General features: G+C 43.0%; 1 protein-coding gene across 6 annotated transcripts in view; it reads right to left on the bottom strand.

Annotated features, from left to right (window-relative positions):
- kiaa0586 (KIAA0586 ortholog) overlaps positions 1–22,681 on the bottom strand; it is a 667,340-nt gene that overhangs the window by 299,228 nt on the left and 345,431 nt on the right. For all 6 annotated transcript variants that reach the window (XR_005946263.1, XM_041214268.1, XM_041214267.1 and 3 more), the window contains one exon: positions 19,040–19,112. Coding sequence is in view for 5 of the 6 variants with exons in the window: in XM_041214268.1 (XP_041070202.1) it covers positions 19,040–19,112 (73 nt within the window). In the remaining variant the exon portion in view is untranslated. The remainder of the gene's footprint in view (positions 1–19,039; positions 19,113–22,681) is intronic.

Consider the following 22,681-nt stretch of genomic DNA (forward strand, 5'->3'; position numbering starts at 1 on the left):
CTGACATGTCCTCCTTCTTCCTTAACCGAGGTTTTCCATCCACGGTCGTTGACAGGGCCCTCAACCGTGTCTGGCCCATCTCCTGCGCATCCGCCCTCACGCCTTCTCCTCCCTCCCAGAAACATGATAGGGTCCCCCTTGTCCTCACTTATCATCCCACCAGCCTCCACATTCAAAGGATCATCCTCCGCCATTTCCGCCAACTCCAGCATGATGCCACCACCAAACACATCTTCCCTTCACCCCCCTTATCGGCATTCCGTAGGGATCACTCCCTCCGGGACACCCTGGTCCACTCCTCCATCACCCCCTACTCCTCAACCCCCTCCTATGGCACCACCCCATGCCCACGCAAAAGATGTAACACCTGCCCCTTCATTTCCTCTCTCCTCACCGTGCAAGGGCCCAAACACTCCTTTCAAGTGAAGCAGCATTTCACTTGCATTTCCCCCAACTTAGTCTACTGTATTCGTTGCTCCCAATGTGGTCTCCTCTACATTGGAGAGACCAAACGTAAACTGGGCAACCGCTTTGCAGAACACCTGCGGCCTGTCCGCAAGAATGACCCAAACCTCCCTGTCGCTTGCCATTTTAACACTCCACCCTGCTCTCTTGCCCACATGTCTGTCCTTGGCTTGCTGCATTGTTCCAGTGAAGCCCAACGCAAACTGGAGGAACAACACCTCATCTTCCAACTAGGCACTTTACAGCCTTCCGGACTGAATATTGAATTCAACAACTTTAGGTCTTGAACTCCCTTCTCCATCCCCACCCCCTTTCTGTTTCTTCCCCCTTCCTTTTGTTTTTTCCAATAAATTATATAGATTTTTCTTTTCCCACCTATTTCCATTATTTTTAAATATTTTTAAATCTTTTCTGCTCCCCCCACCCCCACTAGAGCTATACCTAGAGTGCCCTACCATCCATTCTTAATTATCACATTTGTTTAGATATATATCACCAACTTCAACACACTGCTTGATTGTCCCTACAACCACACCACCCCCCTCCACTTCTCACCACCCCCCCACCCCACACACACACACACACACACACACACACACCTTAAACCAGCTTATATTTCACCCCTTCCTTGGATTCATCTAGTTCTGTTGAAGGGTCATGAGGACTCGAAACATCAACTCTTTTCTTCTCTGCCGATGCTGCCAGACCTGCTGAGTTTTTCCAGGTAATTCTGTTTTTGTTTTGGAATTATGCCATATTGCTTCTTAATTCACCACCTTTTACAAACTTTAGCAGTCTAGCAAAGCAGTGCAAATTTAGGAGAGGAAACGTCCTCCATACAACCTTAACAGCAGCTGTTAGGATCAATCTGTTAAAGGATTATTGTACACTGCCGCTAAATCTGGACAATAATGTTTTGTATATACTGTCAATTTGGACTTTATTGAAATGTAGGTAGAAAACATAATTGACAGAATGGATTTCATCTTGTTTTCTGCACTTTTTACCTGAATGGAACAGTGCAGGATTTACTAAAGCATCCCTTGGGCTATCTGCTGCATGGACGATGAGTCTCAGTGCCTTGGTTACCATGGGAACAGGAAGCCCAGTCTAAGTCTTACGGGGACCAAGGTACAAAATGTTCACAACTGAAAACAAGGTGCTTCCCTCAGGTTTTGGTGAATACCCAAACTGACTACCAGCAGTAAGGCCATTCTGGTGATTGTTCTTCCCAGATTCGCCAGGGCAAATCTTCTAGGGTCTTTAGATTGCCATGGGACACACGTCTTTGATCAGCAACCGTCCTCCCTTCTGTGTTCTGCCTGGTAGCTCACAGAGAACGCATGGCCAATTTTCCTCTTGACCACAACAGCTGCAGTGTTTTGTCTCTGTGAGGCTGTTTCCCCCATAACACCCTTCTCTCTTTCTGTCCAGAAATTCAGAGAACAAAGTCTGTCCACAGTTAACCCAGCTACTCATGCCTTTGTTTTCAGGTGTGAAATCAAGCAGAAGGAAAACTAAAACATACTGCTGAACTTCTGTTAGTTCAAAGTGAATTTCCATAAGTCTGCATCCATCCCCATAGAGTGAAAAGATTTTAAAAGTATAACAACTGAGAGGAAACATTGCAAGTGAGAAAGAACAAACTTGTGTTTATGCAATGGCTTTCGCTATCTTTGAATGTTCCAAATTTCTTCCCAGACAAGACAAACTTTTGAAGTGTCGTCACCATTGTAATGAAGGGAAAGATGGCAACCATCTTGTGCTCAGTTACATTACACACAGGAATGAAATAAGTGATCAGATAATCTATTTTGGTGGTGTTGGTTGAGCGATTAAGAGTCAACTAGGACACCAGGAGAGCTCCAATCTTCTTCAAATAGTGACATGGACTCTTTTACATCTACCTGAACACACAGATGGGGTCTCAATTTAATGATCTCATCTGGAAGACAACACTGTTGACAGTGCAGGACTCCTTCAGTGCTGGAGTGAAGTGCTGGCCTAGTCTCTGAGGTGGGCTTGAAGCACATCTGGCTCAAAGGTGTTTTAAAACATACAAAGTCATAAAATTATGCTTTTCATGCTCAGTAAAAAAAATTGTAGGTGTTTTTTGGGTGCAATGGGGAAATCTGTAGGAGCTTTGAAGTGAATTGTATAAATTATTAGGAACTCAGGCAAGGGAGGTCACAGCCTGTATAACTTTCCACCTGCAAGTGTTAAAGCTCTCATTCATTCAATAGTGTTACTATCAGAATATAGTGTGTGAAGGACACTTCCTCTCTTGTAAGGTTATCTCCTTTCAATGGAAGATTCAAATATGGATAAGTTAAAAACGTTTTTCAAATTCAATTAAGACACATACATACAGACATAGCCAATCCTTCTCCCTACTTCTGCACCACTCCCACCTTCTTCTCTAGATAACATCCTCGATTATTTGAGGGTCGGTGATGGTTTATGCCATGATTTTACCACCGGCAAGGGAGGAGGCAGGCTCCAAGTCTACCTCAGCCGGAATGGAAGTCAAATGCACTATTGGTATTACTCTAGCCAACTGAACTAATGGCACCCCACCCCTCCACTCCCACTTAACCTGGAAAATTACTAGTCTCCCAATTGCCATCAGTTGCCATGTTTTAGAATTTTTATGATTTAGTGCTGCTTGATTGACTAAAAACAGGTATGCAGAAGTGGAATGTCACAAGTGCCAATAGATCAAAAACAGTACTCTCCTTTCAGAATCTCACTGAAGGATAACTTTATGCCTCCAATCAATAGCTCAAAAGCATCAATAATGTAACTAAATATGGTTGAGCTACACTGATGAATCCATTTTATTCCACTCTCCCTTCTTAACAGCACTGTGGGTGTACCTACATACATGGCCTGCAGTGACTCAAAAAGGCAACTCACCACCTACTCAAGGGCAATTACAAATATGGGCAATAAATGCTGGCCTAGCCCAGTGACACCAACACCTCACAAAAGAATAAAAAACATAATATTTCCAATTTACTTTTAAAACATGTATTTTGTTTTACTGCCCTATTAAAACAATTTTTTAATCAAACACTACTAGAGAAGCATGGCCTTGCTTTTAACTGATGCACCGTGGAACAATAACTTGCAGGATCCTTTCTGCATACTAATTAGTAACAGCAGGTAAACAGCAGCACCTGCGTCTGAAATCTCAAGTCCATAAAGACAGAATAGTCAAAATGAATGGTGGAATATAAAATTACTTCCACAAGTGAGTTTTCAAAAGATCTGTCTATAAATACAGGTACATGGGGAGCATTTGAATAATCCTCAACAGATTACAGTTAAGTAACTTGACATCATCTTTCTACACAAGTGAGTAGCTATAATCTGAACAATCTCCTTGGCAAGGATGGAAAATAGAAGCTACTGTTTTGGACAGTATGAGAACATTTTGCAGTGCTGAGTCAGGGACTTACAAAGCTCTTCTAGCGGTCAATTAATTAAAAAAAAAAGAAAAATTTTGATGATTCATTTCCAAATAGACACTCTACTTAGATTTGACAGGGTATTTCAATTTCATGATCTCTACAGGAAGACAGATTGAGAATTGGTGTGAATTAGGATGCAAGAAGCAGAAATTTGGATGTGCTTAAGTTTATGGTAGTTGACGTATTGGAGGCCAGCCAGGAGAGCATTGCAATAGTCTAGTCTGGAGGTGACAACTGCAGAAATGAGATGTCAGCATCAGATAAGTTAAATTAGGGGCAGAGACAGGTGATATTACAAAAGTGTGAGCAGGCAGTCTTTGTGGTGATGAGGATATGGGGTTGGAATTTCAACTCAGGGTTAAATAGAATGTTAAGTTTGTAAAAGGTCTGCTTCTGCCAGAGAAACTCCCGAGGAAGAGGACAGAATCGGTGACATGGGAATGGAGTTTGTTGGGGTGGGTGAAGAAATTGCAGCTTACGCAATTGCAGCTGTCAGACAACCACACAACTTATATTTATACAGTGCCTTTAACATAAAGAAATATCCCAAAGCCCTTCACAACAGCATTATAAAACAAAATGTGACACTAAGTCACATATCGAGATATGAGAACAGATGACCAAAAGTTTGGTCAAAGAGGTAGGCTTTAAGGAGTGTCTTAAAGGAGAAAACCAAGGTAGAGAGGTGGACAGGTGTAGGGAAGAAATTCAGGAGCCTGGAACCTAGGCAACTGAAGGTATAGCTACCAATAATGGATCAATTATAATTGGGAATGCACAAGAGGCCAAATCAGAGGAGTTCGGAAATCTTGGAGGATTGTGGAGCTGGAGGAGATTACAGGTTTAGGGAGGGGAAAGGCCACAGAGGGATTTGAAAACAAGGATGAAAATTTTAAAAACGAGACGTTGCTTGACCGGGAGTCAATGTAGGTAAGTGAGCACAGGGGTGATAGGGGAATGGAACTTGTTGCTGGTTTGACGTGTGTTCGGGGCCTAGATGGGGTTCTTTGGGGGCTTGTCTATTCTTCCTAAATAAGCTGCTCAAGACTGTAGTTTGTTAAAACCATTACTCAGTGATATGCTACTCAGTCTTTAGGTCCCCGGCCTAAAAATAATTTTGGAAATTCATTCCTGAATGTATTGCTGTAATATTCATCAACAACTTCATCCACTTTATGGGTTAGCTCAATTTTAAGCATGCCTTTCTTCTTGATTTTATATTACATAGAGAGGTTCGAAGATTTCTCTATCTTTGTAATTTAACTTTGCCAGGAGTTGGTCTTTGACTTTCAATGTAGTCCCACCAGAACCCTGTAACTTGATAGATGAGGGGTACAATGTATTCTGCCTACTTTACTTTGTCTGATAGAACAGAAACACATGCTCCTGTGCCAAGTGTGCTCTCAACCCCATCTTCTCTCTTTATACAGGAAAAGGAAGACAGGAGGGAGTCAGACTGACCTCAAGGACCTCATTGAGATTGAGGTGCAGGCACCCCAGCTGGTAGGGCTTGAAACAGACCAGGCCTGCGCAGATGGAGAGGTCGGCGGGTGGCTTCCATCCAGTAAGGATCAATGTATAATGTAGTCACACAAAAACGTAAGATTCATGAATTCCTCCATGCTGGAGGCTGCTCATGCAGTCACTCACGCTTTCCTCTCTGACTTACAGGTGCCAGCAGGAAAAGGGGAAGGGAAGAAAAGCAAGCCTTGCCCAGCAGGTCTTCCAACCCACAGAGTACCCAGGGTATTGGGGAAAAGGAAGAAAGCGCATCTGTAGAGAAGTCACAATAGTCACCTGCACTCTCCACCAGCGCAGGCACACACCCCGGAGGGTATTAAATGTAGTTCAGGCAGGGTCTCACAATCTGATGATCATTGCATGGTCACATGTCCATAGTAGGAGGAGGAAGAGTCACCCAAGCTCACCGGCACTCGGAAGACTGCTGGGGAAGAGGCATCTGCGACGTCCAAGGTTGATGACGGGCCTCTGGGATTGGACGAGCCCAAGGTACGGGGGATGCTAAGAGAGGCAGAGGAACATCAGGCAGAGGCATCAGAGGCCCTTAACAGAGTGGTACATGAGACGGAGGAGTCCATCCGCCTACTGGCTGATGAAGTAGTGCCAACATGTGTGCACATCGAGATCTCCATGGGGAGGGTGGCAGATGTCATGTAGAACCTGGTCCAGCAGAACACCCAGTTTCTGTCAGTGAGCGCAGACCTGCACTCCATCACTGTAGCCATTGGTGAGATCTCACTGTGACTTCACGAGAAGGGGAATGGGGCACCTCGAATTCCCTCCAGGTGCCTCTTCTCCTTAAAGAATCAGGCAAGGGCCCTTGGGCACCTAAAGGGAGGACGTGCGGCATTTGGATATGTCTGGGACCTTCACTCAGGACTCTCTGAGGGTGTCTGGCCCTTCAGAATCCCTCTTGCCTGTGACCCCTTCAGCTTTGCCCTCTGTGACTGCTGGTAGAGCAGCTGCTCAAAAGCAGGACAGCCAAAGTAAGCTGGGGCCCTCCAGGCCTCGGGTCTCCAGGGTTCAGCTACCATGGTCATCTAAAACAACAGGGCAAACTGGTCAGCAGTCTGCTTCTGCCCCTGTTGTGGATGTCAGGGGAGCACCTAGAAAAAGTGGTAGGGAACTCGATTAAAAAGTTTTGATTTTGGTATGACCCTTCTGTATATAGAGTACATTTAAGCTTGAATGAGATCAGATGTGGTTTATTTGCATTTTGTAGTCCTTAAGCCTGTGTGCACCCCCACCACATCTTCAGAGGGACATCCCAGGCCGGATCTACGTCCCCCAGAATCACGCATCTGCAGGAAGGCAAAGTTCTTTGCCAGGGCCCTTTCAAGCCATGTGCAAGAAGGGCAAGAGCCTTTGCCCTTCACACAACCATCTGTTCCAACGTCCAAGCATTGCATGTGACTACATGCTGGGGTTCCCCTTCAGTTGGCCAGCTGAGGTGATCTGCATCTCCGCCCACCACTGGTGACCCAACTCCCAACTCATGAGATCTCCACCATGAGGTTCTGGATAGTTGTGAACAACCATGGTTCATGTTACGTTTGATGTGCAGTCCAACACATTTACGCCTCCCCCTATAACACACACCCTTTCCCACCATAACCATTGACCCCTCCAGGTGTAAAATATGACTGTCCCACAGTTACCCTTCAACCCACCCTCGTCACCCTACTCCCATGACAGTAGATCTGCCCCTCTCGTTCTGTGGACTCCCAGAAGCCACTTTTACTTCCATCTCCCCTCCAACAACCTTCAGCGTCCCTTCACCCGTCATTAACGAACAATCATCTTCCCACCCTACTGGCTTCCACTGCCCCCTTTAACCCTCACCACCCCTTCCTATTAACAATTCCCTTAGTATCTCCCCAGGACTCATTAGTTGACACCATGGACCCCTCCCTCTGAACACACATCCCCTCCTCCCCCACATGCCTGTTCACACCTGCACATACCAGCTCCCCCATCCACATTCTACCATGGCCCTTCCCACCTCCCACTCCACACCAGCCCATCCATTCTATGACCCTCGCAGCATCTGTCTCTTACCCTTACCACTCCCAACCTCCCCCGACCCCCTCTAAGCCTCCACACCTTCCCCGTCTCTTCAGGCAACTCCTCCCCATCTAATCCCTCCCCCAGCAGAGACCATCGCCGCTCAACAGTAGCTCATGGAGCCATCCACTTGCAGTGGGAAGCTCCAACAGCTTTTTTATTGTTCATTCATGGGATGTGGGCATCACTGGCTAGGCCAGCATACATTGCCCATCCCTAGTTGCCCTTGAGAAGCTGATAGTGAGCTGGCTTCTTGAACTGCTGCAGTACCAAGTGCTGTTGCCAGTGAAAGTCAAGAAACAGCGATATGTTTCCAAGTCAGGATGATGAGTGACTTAGAGGGGAACTTCCAGGTGATGGTGTTCCCATCTATCTGCTGCCCTTGTCCTTCTGCGTGGTAGCAGTCATGGGTTTGGAAGGCGCTGTCTAAGGAGTCTTGGTGAATTCCTGCAGTGAATCTTGTATATGGCACACACTGCTGCCACTTTGCATTGGTGGTGGAGGGAGTGAATGTTTGTGGAAGGAGTGCCAATCAAGGGGACTGCTTTGTCCTGGGCTGTGTCAAGCTTCTTGAGAGTTGTGGGAACTGCACTCATCCAGGCAAGTGGGGAATATTCCATCACACTCCTGACTTGTGCCTTGTTGATGGTGGACAGGCTCTGGGGAGTCAAGAGGTGAGTACCTCATAGCACGATTCCTAGCCTCTGACCTGCCCTTGTAGCCACAGTATTTATATGGCTAGTCCAATTCAATTTTTGTCAATGGTAATCCCCAGGATATTGATAGTGGGGGGGTTCAGCGATGGTAATGGCATTGAAAGTCAAGCAGCGATTGTTAGATTCTCATAGGCAAATCCGTGCAGTAGCAACACAACAGGTAAATGGGGCACCTCAATGTCCCCCCAAGTGCTCCTTCCCCTCAAGGAGTCAGGCCAGGACCCACAGGCACCTGAAGGGAGGAGCAGCAGCAGCTGGACAACCCTCAGTCATCCACTCAGGAATAAAAGAGGCTGTCCTCTCTGAGTGGCCTAATCCTATGACCCCTTAACCTTGTCCTCTGTCACCACAGAGAAAGCAACTGGCCCACAGGAGGACAGCTAAATCAAGCTGAGGCCTCCAAGGCCTCGGCTCTCCAGAGTACCCACCCAAAGGCAACAAATGCTGTCTCCACCCTTGCTGCGGATGTCAGGGCAACACCTGGAAGTCTAAGGCATTCAAAAGTTACAAAATTCTGATCACAGTTGGTTGCATGAGTGAACACATTTTGTCACGTTACGATCTGAAAATATATTCACTTTCACTGAATAATGTACAATGGTGTTTTTCAGCTTCATTGACAGGCTTCCACGAGTCCTCCCAACAGCATCCCCACCTCCCCCGCCGCACCAACTAGCAGTTCAGCTGCACACAACTGGCACATGTGTGATTCTGGAGGGAGAAATGTGTGTGTGGCAGGGCCTTTCAGAGCCTCATGCAAATACTTTCCCATGCACGTGGATCCTTCCCGTATCTCACTCATCTCAATGTCCTGAACATTTGCAATGCTGCCTGCTGGACTTCGCTTTCATTTGACTATCTGAGTGGACCTGCATCTCTACCGACCCATGAATCACACTCCCTTGCAGCACGTATTCTCACCCACCAAGGCTCTCGTTTCACTTTCGATTTAGCCAGCATGGTATTGCTACAGTTTTTCTTGCGCTCCCCTGTCGTTTCCCCTCCCCCAGTCATCCATTTCCTTTCCCCATCACTGTCGACACCCCTGGAATCACCTTCCACCTTCTCTCCAGGACCTACCAGCCACAACCTTTTTCTTGCGGGTTATCCTGGTGAACATGCACCTTCCCTTCCTTCCTAAAAATCCCACCCCCATCCAGATTAACCCCCTTGACCTCCTCCTTCCCACCCCCAAGGTCTGTGTTTGCCTTCGATACCCCAACAATCACCCTTGCAGCCCCTTCTACTGATACCATCGCACCCTAACCCTCCCACCTGCCACCTCACTCTGCCCTTGGCCATTCTTAATATTCACTCTTATCACGCCCACCCTCAGTTCACTCCCCAAAAGGCAGTCATGAACTCAAAAAAGCCCTCCCTTGCACATTCACCTGGACATCCCTCGCCCACTGGACACCTTTCCTCCTTGGTAATCCTAAAACCCCACCCCCCCATAGTCATTCCACATTCATGACTCCTTCCTCCACCCTTACTCCTTCCCTTCTCCAGACTCATTCCTCCTGTGTAATCCTTCCCCTCTCTGGACAGCTTCTGACCTCCGAACTCCTTCCCTCTCCCTCTTCACCTACTTCCCCAGTTGCCGTCTTCTCCCCCCATACTCTCTCCTCCCCACAATCTCACTGCCCCAACAGCTTCACGCCCCCCCAACACCTTTTCCCAACCTCACACCTCGACACCTCTACTCTCCCATCCCAAACCTCAGCCCGACACCTTCGTTCCCCACCTCCCAACCTTGCGCCCAACACCTTCATTCCACCCCCCTCAACCTCACCCCGCTCAGCCTCACCCCCCTCTCACCTTTGTTTCCCCCCACCCCATTATGGCACAGCGGTTGGTAAATACTGAGCTGTTCAAATCCCAGAGGGAAACTTGAAACAAATCCAAATATGCAAATGGTATTACAATATGATGCACCTCCCTCCACCTTTCATTTGCTGAAGCATAAGGCCACCATTTTATCATTAAAATATTACCCTTAAGGTAATAACATTCTGGAATACATTTTGCCTCTGTTTCTGAGGAAGCTACCTAATATAACTTTTATTTGTGAATCCTTTTTCTCTAACTCCACTAGCTGCCTTGAGTTAAACACCTCAGCGGCACTGCACTCTGTTCTTTCCTCCTGAACAATGTTATTACACACAGTGCCAGCTAATTGGACTTCCATGCCTTCACCCTGCCTTTGAACTTTCTGTTCTTCTATTTTCAACCAATGAGCCTGCGATCTTGTTATCACACAAGCTGTAAACAATCCAGGATGCTCTCTTTGTGGCACCTCTGTTGAAAACACTTCTACATGCTGCTCAACTACCATAGGCATCACCCAGCTATAACATAACCCAAAATAAATTGAACCCCTGGAATGGGCAATTTTTCCACTACTCCAACAATTTCTTCATCTGTTTTCCACTTACTCCTTAAATTTACTTTCCACAATGGAATAGGTTTAGCATCTCCATGAACCCCACTAATTATCACCAGTTCCTGCAATACTCCCAAATGTCACTATCCCACAACATTAAGAATTGATAAGCCCCGTGTCTCTTTAAATTTTAACATCTTTACCTTCTTCACCCTGTATACGTGGAAAGACTTCCCCTTCACATACAAAATCTTTAAACATTTCTGCAACCTGCTCCTCAGAATTCTCTTGGGTTGATTGTGAACACATTCCCACTTCTTTATCTATTATTGATTCTTCCTGTTTTACCTGTACACAAACCACAAGTTTTTCCTGTGCCTGAACCTCAGAACCTACAGAACTTTTACTTCCAGAACTTCTCTGCATTCCAATAAGTCCAACAGATTTTCCCTGCAATTTCCAACACACCAACTTCTATGTCCAACTTTATTACAATGAAAATACCTCAATTTTTGAATGTCACTTCTACCCTCAGCATCTTCCTTTCTATTCTGAAAATAAAACTTCCTGTAAATTTCCACTGGCTCCTTTTCTTCCCTGGCCACCCACCTTCCTTTCACATTCTCACTTTCCATCCTTCCCTGATTTAAAAGGGTGATGGAAAATCTCTAATTGTAACTTATCTGACAATTCCATTAACTTGGCTTTATTTGGCTTTTGTAAACCAACCAAAGTTATCACTTCAACTCCCGGACAAATCTTAGCAACTGCCAAAGCCATATTGCAGTTCTCACAACTTAAAAAAAAACCTCCCACCAACTCCTGAATTCAAAGTGCTCCTCACACTCATAGCCTTAAGATTCACCAACTCCAAATCAATCAAGGAATTTCAAATATATCCTGCAAAGAGCCCCCAATTTTGTTATGGTACAGCAGGTGGTAAATCCTGAGTTGTTCAAATCCCAGAAGGAAACTTGAAACAAGTGGCACATCTATTTTACAATTTGTATTTATTTCGAGATATGTGCCTTGAATTCAGTAGTAATAAGACCACATAGTCTTACAGCTTTCTTACAAAACTAAATTAAATATTTATTAATAAAAAATGATTTTAATCACATACATAGGTTTACAAATTACTACTATAATTCCTAGCTCCACTAGTTAACCTAACTCCCAATTACACCTCTGTCAAGGCAACAGTAAAACATATAGATTTTAAAAGGCCGAGTCAAGGTAGCACGATACCCTGAACAGTCAAATTCAAAGTGAGTTTTTTTCACTTCATTCTGTGTAGGCAGCAACTTGAGGCTTAGAGGCTGGAGCTTTTCACACTTGAGATCTTAGAATGTCTTCCTCTTACACATAACCTCATTCCCTTTATACAGGTTTCTCCCTTTTTAATGTAAATCCCATTCTCCCAATATGTCTTTTCAACTCTACTTTTCTAATAATAAAAATCTTTCATAGTACCAATTTTATCAGTAAGCTTTAGGAAAAATAAACACACTGTTTGGCTTCTTCTGGCAAAGTGTTACATTTCACCACCTCTTTTGAAATTCAAATTACTCTGGTTTATCTAAAAAATGCAAATTTGCCCTTTACACCTCACATTTTAAAACTTCAGCCATATTTATCTATTTAACATTTCAAATCTAGATTCTCTTCTGATATATCAAAGCCTTCAGACCAGCTGTATTTAACACACACACACACACACACACACACACACACAAACACACACACACAACTCCTACCTTACAATAAACTCCAACAACATTATGAAAATATACCCCGACACCTTTGTTCCCCCTCTCCCAATCTCACCTGAGGTACCTTCCTCTCCCAACCCCCAGTACATCTTCCTCTCCCAGCCTTCCTCTCAACCCCTTCGATGATCATCCATTGTGAGCAGACCTTCAATGGTGACTTTGCTCCTTCCATGAGCTACTTCACGGCAGAGCCATGTCCATGAGAATCCACCTGGCATGCAATGGACATTCCTTCAGGGTCCCATTGCTGTTGAGCTCCAACATCTTCTGATCCTTGGATGTCCGCGATGTGAGCAAGCTGATGTTAAGTCCTGACTTCTGCACCTCATACTTGTCAAGACGTGTTCTGCCCCGGTGTGTTTTCCCGCCTATGTGGGTGGATGATCCAGCATGGGGCAAGCATTCCGGTGGGATGGGCTTATAATTATATGCAAATATATTACAATTATGTTCCTAAAGTCCGACAGCAGGAAACGCAGCCCGCCACTGATGGGCAGAGCGGACAATTGTAAACTGGTTTCACGTTGCAATTTTTGGCCTTCTCACCATATTGTCCACTCACGCCGCCAGTGGGAACTGAAAATTCCGTCCTCTGTCTCAGCCTGCTTCTGCTGCACTTACCATACTCCAACTGTTTGGTGAGTTTTGAATCTGTTACTTTTGTCCTTTCAAGGATCTCTTGACTTGCCAGGCCTGTAACTGCTTGTTAAAGTTTTCTGGGTCTTTTACTCGCTATCTGCTGCCACCTTGTTTCATCAGGTGTTCAGGGTCTAGATGGGGTTCTCTGGGGCTTGTCTATTCTCCCAAAGTAGGCTGCTCGAGACTGTTGTTTGTTGAAACCATTACTCTTTATTTACAGCTACTATGTGAATATCAGGACCTTTGCACAAGATTGGAACTTCTGCTCCCTCCATATCTCTGTTACTTAATCTTGTGGAGTTACATCATCATTACATTGGCATCATGTGCTTCTGATGTTAACCTTTTACAGTTGGAAGTTAAGTCCCAGGTTACAACAACACAGAGGAAGCTGTGGTTCAAGAGTTAGGGATGAGGTTTGGTCAGTGTCATCAGCATATAATGTGTAACTGACACTCTGTTTTCCCGTAATGTCGTCAAGAGGAAACATGTAGATGAAGAACAGGAGGGAGACAAACACAGGTTTCTGGGGAACTCCTAAGGGTGTAAGGGTGGGAATAGAAACCATTGCAGGAGGTTCTCTGGCTACAATTGGAATGAGGACAGACCCAAGTTGGAGAATGGAGTAGAGAGATGCAATATCTGCAATGCTCCAGTTCTCCTGAACCATTCCATATCAAAGAAGGATTGGAAGATTGTGGCCAGAGCTTCTGGAATTTAGGCAGCACTGTAAGCAGTGTGGATGGAAGTATAAAATTACAAACCAATATTAATAGCTTAAGTGAATGGACAAAACTGTGGAAAATGGATTTCAAGGTCGGTAAATGTGAGGTCATCCACATTGGATCAGAAAAGTATAGAAGAAGGTATTTTAGAAATGGTGAAAAGCTAGAAACAGTGGAAGTCCAAAGAGAGTTGGGAGTCCAGGTACATGGATCTTTAAAATGCCATGAACAGGAATGGAAAATAAGCAAAAAGGCTATGGAATGCTGACTTTTATATCTAGAGGATGAGAATACAAGGGGATAGTAGTCATGCTTCAGTTATACAAAAGCCTGGTTAGACCACACCTGCAGAACTGCAAGCAACTCTGGGTACTAATCCTTAGAAAGGATATATTGTCCTTGGAGGGACAGCAACATAAGTTAACCAGAATGATGATACCTGGGCAAGAATTTAATGTCCTCCCTTGCAGTGAGTTTGGTGGTGGTGGTGCGGGTGGGGGGGCGGGAATTTAATCAGGCGAGAGAGTAGCAGGTGGGGACACCATTAAGTCTGGGAGGGCCTTCCGGCCTCATCGCCAATTGAGGCCTTTAAGTGGGCAATTAATGGGATGGGGATGGCCAAGAGGGGAGCACACAAGCAAACCCATGCGGGGTTGCTTGCCAACTCTCAGGGGTGTCCTTCATTCCAAGGCACTCAGTGCCTGATTGAAGGACCTGGTACCAGGAAAGGGGGAGGCCGCTGTGAGCCACGCTGACACCTCTCTCCTCCACGACCCCCAACTGCCAACACTCATCTGTGGTGTGGGATCCAGTGACGATATTAGGCCTCGGGTGGATACTCTACCAGCAGCAGTCACCGTCTCCCGGGTTGTGCTGCAGTTCAATAGAGCTGATGCAGTCTGATTGGCCAGTAGCTCTCAGTGGGCAGGACTTCTACACCTGGGATCCTTGATCCTGGGGAAGGCCCACTGCTGCACAGTTAAGTGCCTTCCCTAAAAGAGGCGATGTGCGGCTCTCACCGGTCTCCAGGCAGCGAGCAAGACCCCTGTTGCCTTCATTAAATGCTGCCCTTGAACTATAAGGGCCAACCGAAGACAGATTACACATTGCATTCTCTGGAATTTACTAGATTTAGGAGTAATTTATTGAACTTTTCAAGATATTACATGGAACAAATAAGGTAGGTAGAGAGAAAATATTTCCACTGGTTGGGGAATCCAGAACTAGGGGCAAAAATAAAATTTGAGACAGAACTTTCAGGAGCGAAATTAACAAATACTTTTACACACAGAGGATGGTAGAAATTTGGAACCCTCTTCCACAAACAGCAATTGATGCAGGAACAATGTTAATTTTAAGATTAAAATCATCGTAGCTGGGTCAAAATCCTGAAACTCCCCAGCTAACAGTTCTGAGTGTATGTGCACCACAAGGACTGCAGCAATTCAAGAAGGCAGTGTACCAGGAATGGACAATAACCAAATGCCATGAACAAATAAAAAATTAATTAAAAATCCTGGTGTATGGTGTAAGCAGCAATGCAATTCCATAGACAGAATGCTGGCTGACAAACAGGAAGCAAAGTGAAAGGGTTAATCTATGTTGCTTAGATTGGAGAAGGGTAAGAGATGTATCCCAGGGTGAATCTGGTTCCATTTTTCTTCTTAGAAATATAGATAATTCAGATGTAAAGACCATTATATTAACATTTGCTGATGACACAAAAGTCATGAGTTTCACAAACCTGCAGGGAAGAGGTCTCTGCATACGAATATATGTAGCTTCTAGCAAGCAGGAATACGTTAAGACATTGCATCTTTTTGAAGAAACAGAAGCATGGGGGACAATAGCTGCCTGGTGCATTCGCCATAGCAATGCATTGACCAATCAGAGCCAACTTGTGAACAAACCTGCACCCCATTCTTCATGCAGTATTGTTGTTCCCTTTGAAATTTGGCATTCTTGCTTCTGTAGTGATGTGTGCAAGGTGAAAAGATTCAACAGCATGTTTCTTTTTCTCAGCAACACTCAAGTTGTACTACCAAGTGAGCATCGAAAGGTTAATGGAATAGGCAGATTGGTAACAGCTGCAAATTAATATGGATAAATGTGATGCAATGTGGTTTGGTAAAAATGCAAGCAATAAGAGTACAAGCTGAATGAAAAGACGCTGAAGGATAAAGGGGCACAGAAAGAACAAGAAATTTCTGGGAACTACTCTACTGCATCCCATCCATCTATGCCTGATGCAGAAGCCGTTGGTAAGTATTGCCAGATTTTGCTCTCTGGATTTATTGTGCTCCAGGATTCCACTTCTTTAAGGTGACCTGCATGCTTGAGAGTTAGAAGACACAGTAAAGTAAGTGGTTTCTCAGAATCAACCTCAAAGCTATCCCAGCATGAACTACCAATGCTCAACAACACATTGATGAAGCAGGACCAATGGTGTATGACAAAATTTTGCTTAAATGAGGCCCTCATTGGTCAGAAATCTGCTGAATGAAATTCAGAACAATATCTCCACTACTGGGAAACATCACAGAGGGCATACATGTCTGCTGCCTAACTGTCAGGGCATGGCTGTAATGTTGAAACAAGTTCAATGATCTCACCAGAGTTGCCAAAGTAACAATATTGCTCTCTCTTACTCGCTCACACGTCCTTTCCCACGACACACAATACTCCCTTTCCCTGCTTCTAGCCTGCAATCACTGCACCATACTTTGTTACACCTCCTTTTCCTCATATACGCACACACTCATCATGTTTGCAACTCCCACTTCCCCACACCTCAGAGCTGAAGCACAGCATAGCAGCAATTCCAACATGACAGGGACATTCTCTAACCAATTCAAGCTCGTCAGTGGCACACTCGCTTCTTTCTTGCAGGAGAAGCTCATCCATAACTCCAATATTCAGGAGCTGGGCAGGGGTATGGAACACCTCAGCTTACTGGAGGGTGAGACTGTATACCAGGTCTGCTGCAGAGAACTCAAATACTGTCTCCCAGTGTCCAGACTACCAAAGAAGGCTGGTGGGCATATACTTGGAAATGTGAGGTACATTACGAAGCCTGCTACAGAGCTTGCGTAAAATATCGCAGAACGTGGAGGAATCCAGCTCAAATTTGTTTCCAGGCTACAGGGAGAACATTCTGTCCAATGTGGACTGCATGATCCATCAATATGACAGTGGCATCCACTGTTACGGAGTCTCACCTGAAAGCCACCATTCAGTGCCACAAAATTTCTGAACAATAACCTTAATTTTGTTGCTTTGCAACTAAAGATAATACCTAAAGCTAATCTTTAAATTAGTTTTGTAATACTAGTGCTGCTGACCATTATGTATTATTTCATATACATGAATTATTCTGTTTTATCAAACATTCCTTACAATTATTTTCACTTTCAGTGTCGGGGTATTTCACAGAAATGATAATGAAATCAGTAAAAACATCAGTCAAAGATGCCTGCATGGGGTGCACTCGAAAAAGGTATCGATAGGAGGTTAGATCATTCAACACTATCACCATGGAAACTATGGTATTATTTCACAAAATGCAAAACAGATCAATAAAATGTGGCTGGTCGAGATGCAAAGAATCGATGCTGCTCTGTTATTTTCACATATTAGAAATACAGGAGAGATGGCTCCTTCCCACAATTTTACTGCTAGTGTCTGCTATTACTATCTGTACCATTCAGACAGAAGTTTTACAAAGAAAAGATTAACACAAAGGAAATCTGAAATGAAAGCAGGTTCATCAGCATCGGAATCAGAAAAGGCAGGTTAATATTTTGGTGAGGACTATTCAATGGTGATGTAAGTGAAAAATCTGTTCTGCTGTTGCTGTTCCCTTTTTGTCAAGTGCAGTTCAAACAAAGAACAGTACGTGATCCTTTAAGTGTATGACATACCAATTTTATTGCCATTTTTGTGAAATATCAATGACATTAAAGGTGAAAACAATAACAGTGACATAATTGTGATAATTCATGCAGTCAGGCTGATGCTTTCAATGGAGATCAGCTCAATAAAGGGTCTCTACCCAAAATAGAAAGGTTGATTAACATTTGTGATGCAGATGGGCCTACTTCACTTTGTTTTTATTCATTATTTATCGTAACTTCCTATTTCATACAAACTACTTTTTAAAACTTTGGAAGACATGAGAAAAATAGCGATGGATTTATACAAGTAGGTTCTTGGGTATTATAAGCAGTAGAGGTTTGGGCACACAATGGAATAAATTTTGTAAAGCTGATGGCACTGAAACCAGCTCTTGCGTGTTGAGACTGAAGCTGCTTTTCAGTAGGCTGTCTGCCCACCTGACACTTACTGATTTTTTAAAACTGGATTTAGTGAATCTGACAACTTTTGGGTTATCACCTACAGTGCAAGATCCATTCTTTGGGAACTACCAATGAAAATACCCCATTGAAATTAATATAAAAACAGCTTAGGTGTGACTCTCAAATTCAGAATGGCATCAACTACAAGTAAACAATGTGCAACCTAAGCTGCACAAAATAAAACAAATTGAAAGCAATAAACAGTTGCAACTACATCGAGCCTTATTATGCCTCTGAATTTTTTCAAATGCTTTATATTTGAATAATTACTTTTCAATGCAATAATAATTATGAAGGCAAATTTATCAGTTATTTTTCAGACAGTAAGATTCAACAAATAGCAATGAGATCAATGGTTAGCCTATCAGTTTTAGTTGTGTTGGCTAAAGGAGAAATATTAACCAAAACTATTTTGTAGGATCTGGGATATCATATTCTCTCCAGGCAACCTTTATATTGGGTATACTTGTCTGAGACCATTTGCGTATAAGAGCAAGGCTGGCACAGTTGGGAACTTTAGTGCTAATACAAGCACTGCTAAATAGGACCTGAAGCAGTTACGAATCCGATCCCTTTTGTTGTATGTCTTGTTCCAAGCTTAATTTAATTAGATTCAAAAAGGTATTTATATTATTTGAGATAATAGTATTCATCATTTTAAATGATCTAATTATGTAACACAATTGTTTCCACATCACTGCTAGGTTGTCAGTGCCAAGTAAAAGGACAATGTACGCAGCATCGTATAATCACTTCTAATCACAAAGCTGAAAATTCTTTCACACGGTCTTCCCAAAAGTTCTTGCAAAAATGTTTCAAAGACCAACAACAATTAATTTTCAGATCAAATCAAAACAAATACTCAGCTGTCAAAGGATTAAAATATGTTAATTATAGAAGATTGGCAACATTTCCTCTAAGCATACCTGTATGTCCTGGTTAATAACAGTGATCCAGGCATCAACAGTTTTCCCAATACGAATCTTCTCAGCTTCATCACTGCAACATAATTCAATTAATTATTAATCTTTTATATCAGTCATTTCCATGTCTAATAGTCTGTCAAAATCATAATTTGAAAGTACATGAAGATTATATTGTTACTATTATTTTTCCATCCAATTTGTGAATCGCCTCAATGATTTTTTTCCTACAAATTAAACAGCATTGTAGAGTTTCAGTTCTTAGTACTATTTCAACTAAAGCTATCATCGCATTTGAAAATCACTTTGAATTTCAAAGCAGAGAGGATATATTGCATAACTCCCTTTGCAGACAATATTATATATTAAAACAATTTTGCGTTCAATGTAACTGCAGAAGATCAGAATTGAGAGGGCAACACATTTTTCAGGGTTAGCTTCAGCTCGCTAGTTACATCACCTCTGAGCCAGATGGTCGAGGATTCAAGCCCCATTCCACAGACTTGAGCACATAATCCAGCTGACTTTATAATGTAGTATTGAGGGGCATGTGCTGCCTGAGGAGCTACTTTCCAGGTGAGAAGCACTGTCTGCTTCTTTAGGAACGTAACATTTCTTGTGGCATTATTCAGAGTGGAGAAGGTGGGGGGTGAGCTCTCTTGCTGTCCTGGTCAATTTCTATCCCTGAGCCAACACTATCAAAACAGATTGTTGAGTTATTTATCTCATTCCCTTTTGTGAGATCATGCTGTGTATAAATTGGCTGCCACACATTCTTCCATTACATTTCATTGGCTTTGAAACATTTGTGATGCTCAAGGGGGCAAAGTGTTATGTCAGTGCAAGATCATTCTTTCTTTCACAATGGCTATTGAGCTCGTCAAAGTACTTTGAATTATTAGCTGCATAATATTTGCTAAGTTGCTCCTTGCAAGAAAATTTCTTCTCAATCCACAATTCCAACATGACACCTTCATTAATTACATATAGCTTCCACACAAGTCACACAGTATATTTCACAAAAATGTTACAGAGCAACAGCAAAATAATTGGCATCTACAATAGAATTGTACGAAACTCCAGGTAATCTAGAGCAGGGATTTTACTCCTACTAATTTTCAAGACAGAAATGATCTGCTATTGTGTCTTTGTCCGAATGCGTAAACCAGAAGAATACATTTTTTAAACTACTATGACTTTCCGATTTCTGACAGCAGAATCAAACTAAATTATTTCCACATGTTAATGTGCACAGTAAACTGCAAGATTGTTGCGGAACTGAATTTATTCAGATATGTCTGGCAAGAAGAACAAAGTGAATGCATTTTTGCATTTTCTGACTAAAGGGGGCATCCAAAGAGAAATCTGCAGAAGTTAGTAGGGGATTATGCTACGTAACTATGTTTTACTTCTAACTGTTGAATTGAATTCCACAGTCATCTTTTCTAGCCTCCGCTTTATGGGCAGCAGGATTCTGATTGGCCAAATAGTTATTAACAGATGAAAGACTGCATGCTGGTCCTGTCTGGCTCAGCAAGCTTACTTGGCAAGGCATCTGTTCCGGATGCAGGTTCTTGTTTAGCAATATAGTGGTGCCTCTGACCCAGCCATAATCTTACTAAACCCAGACAAGTCATTTGTCTCAGGTTCACCCTTCCCAAATATTATTTTAGCATCAGAGTTCTGATCTGGCATTTGACCTCATTCTCTTGTTATTATCATTGTCTTTACCTAATAATTTAAAGCAGTGAAATCTGACTATCAAGAGCAGTTCAAAATGTGTGCAACTCCACAGATTTTTTCCCCTGGGGATCTGTTATCGGCAGTCTATGGAACAAACCACATGTTAGGAAGTTTAAATAGAATTTCTGATTGTATCATACTTTTTCCCCAATGTGATCCTGATGGAACAACCTAAAATTTCAGAAATGTGGCCTGGTATACATGTCCAAAATGAGCAGCATACCTGAATGTGGGTTATTTTTAAACAGCAAGCTTTGTCACGTCAACTATTGACTTCAGGGTTTCTGAAATTGGGCAGTAATATCTAACAGGAATATTGGCATCAGCCCAGCTACTAATACAAAGAAGAATCTGATACACTTTCAGATGAAACTAACAACAAGGCTTATATAAATAAATTGTTGCAAGTCAAAGTGACCCATTTGAAATACAACATAAGCATGGTAATGACTAGTCTGGACAGAAGAAAAATACAATACATTACCTTATTTTTCCTGCTTGGGGAAGAATTTAAGGTTACTGTACTTTATACAGTACAATAAATCTTTGATCTATTCTTGGCAGCCTTTAAGTAATACATGTTTTCTCAGGAATGTATTTGAACTCCAACATCAGACCAGACAAAAAACATAAATGGTTTCTTAGACAGATGTGAAAAATTGCCAGATAGGTTGTTCAACTAACCATGCAGCCCTAATTATCATTTTTATTCACGCTAAGCACTGGATCCAGTTTAGGTCATACTGTATTAGATGTTTTCGTGCTGTTCAGGCAATTATCTAAGAGGTAGCTGAGCTGAGGTCACTAAGCAGCAGATAAAAATTCATGCACGTTGCATGATGGCTCAGTCTGCTTTGGCAACCTAACTGGGGTGCATTTGCTCTAAATAGAGCCTCTGAGGAAGGCTTGCTTCATGAAAATGCAGTACAGCAGGAAATTACATCAGCATTTCATGACAGACTTTATAACTTATATTAAAAAAAGGATTTCTTCCCAGCATCTAATCCCATGCCACCTAGCACATGCGCAATCAAGAGAAATTAAAATTAACAAGGGGCAAAAAAGTATATTTATTTTTTTTTCTATCAAGTACAGTCATTAATTTTATCTTCCAAAAATGATCAACTAGACTGTCATTGATACAACAGTATCAAGTTTCTCACTTCCTTGTCTAGTAACTGCACTATAGAGGTTGGCATCTGCCAATGCTACTATGAACACCTACTGGGAAGTACACACATTGGCTGGGTGCAATTTACCATTCAATTTTTGGAGCAGCGATAAATCTTAGAGGCAGTTCCCAGCTTCCAATGAATTACTCCTCACAACAATGAAGTCAAGATCATGAGAAACAATCAACAGATTTCAAGGAAAGCTTTACTTTTTTTAAAATGAAATGAACAAGTATACTTCAGCAATAAAATAGTGACAATATGGTTTTTTTTTGATTCATTCTTTCACAGGATGTGGGCGCTACTGACTAGGCCAATATTTGTTGCCCATCCCTAATTGCCCTTGAGAAGGTGGTGGTGAACCACCTTCTTGAACCACTGTAGTCTTTATAGTATAAGTACACCCACAGTGCTGTTAGGAAGGGAATTTCAGAATATTGACCCAGTGACAGGGCAGGAACAACAATACAAATCCAAATCAGGATGATGTGTGACTTGAAGGGGAACTTGCAGGCGGTGGTGTTCCCATGCATCTACTGCCCTTGTCCTTCTAAGTGGTAGAGATCGCGGGTTTGTAAGAAGCTGTTAAAGGAGGCTTGACAAGTTGTCACAGTTGCAGTCAATGTGCGTCAGTGTGGAGGGAGTGAATGCTTAAGGGTGCGGATGGGGTGCCATTCAAGAGGGCTGCTGTGTCTTGCGATGGCGTTGAGCTTCCTGAGCATTATTGAAG

Source organism: Carcharodon carcharias, chromosome 20, assembly GCF_017639515.1.
Source record: "Carcharodon carcharias isolate sCarCar2 chromosome 20, sCarCar2.pri, whole genome shotgun sequence".
Lineage (NCBI taxonomy): Eukaryota > Metazoa > Chordata > Chondrichthyes > Lamniformes > Lamnidae > Carcharodon > Carcharodon carcharias.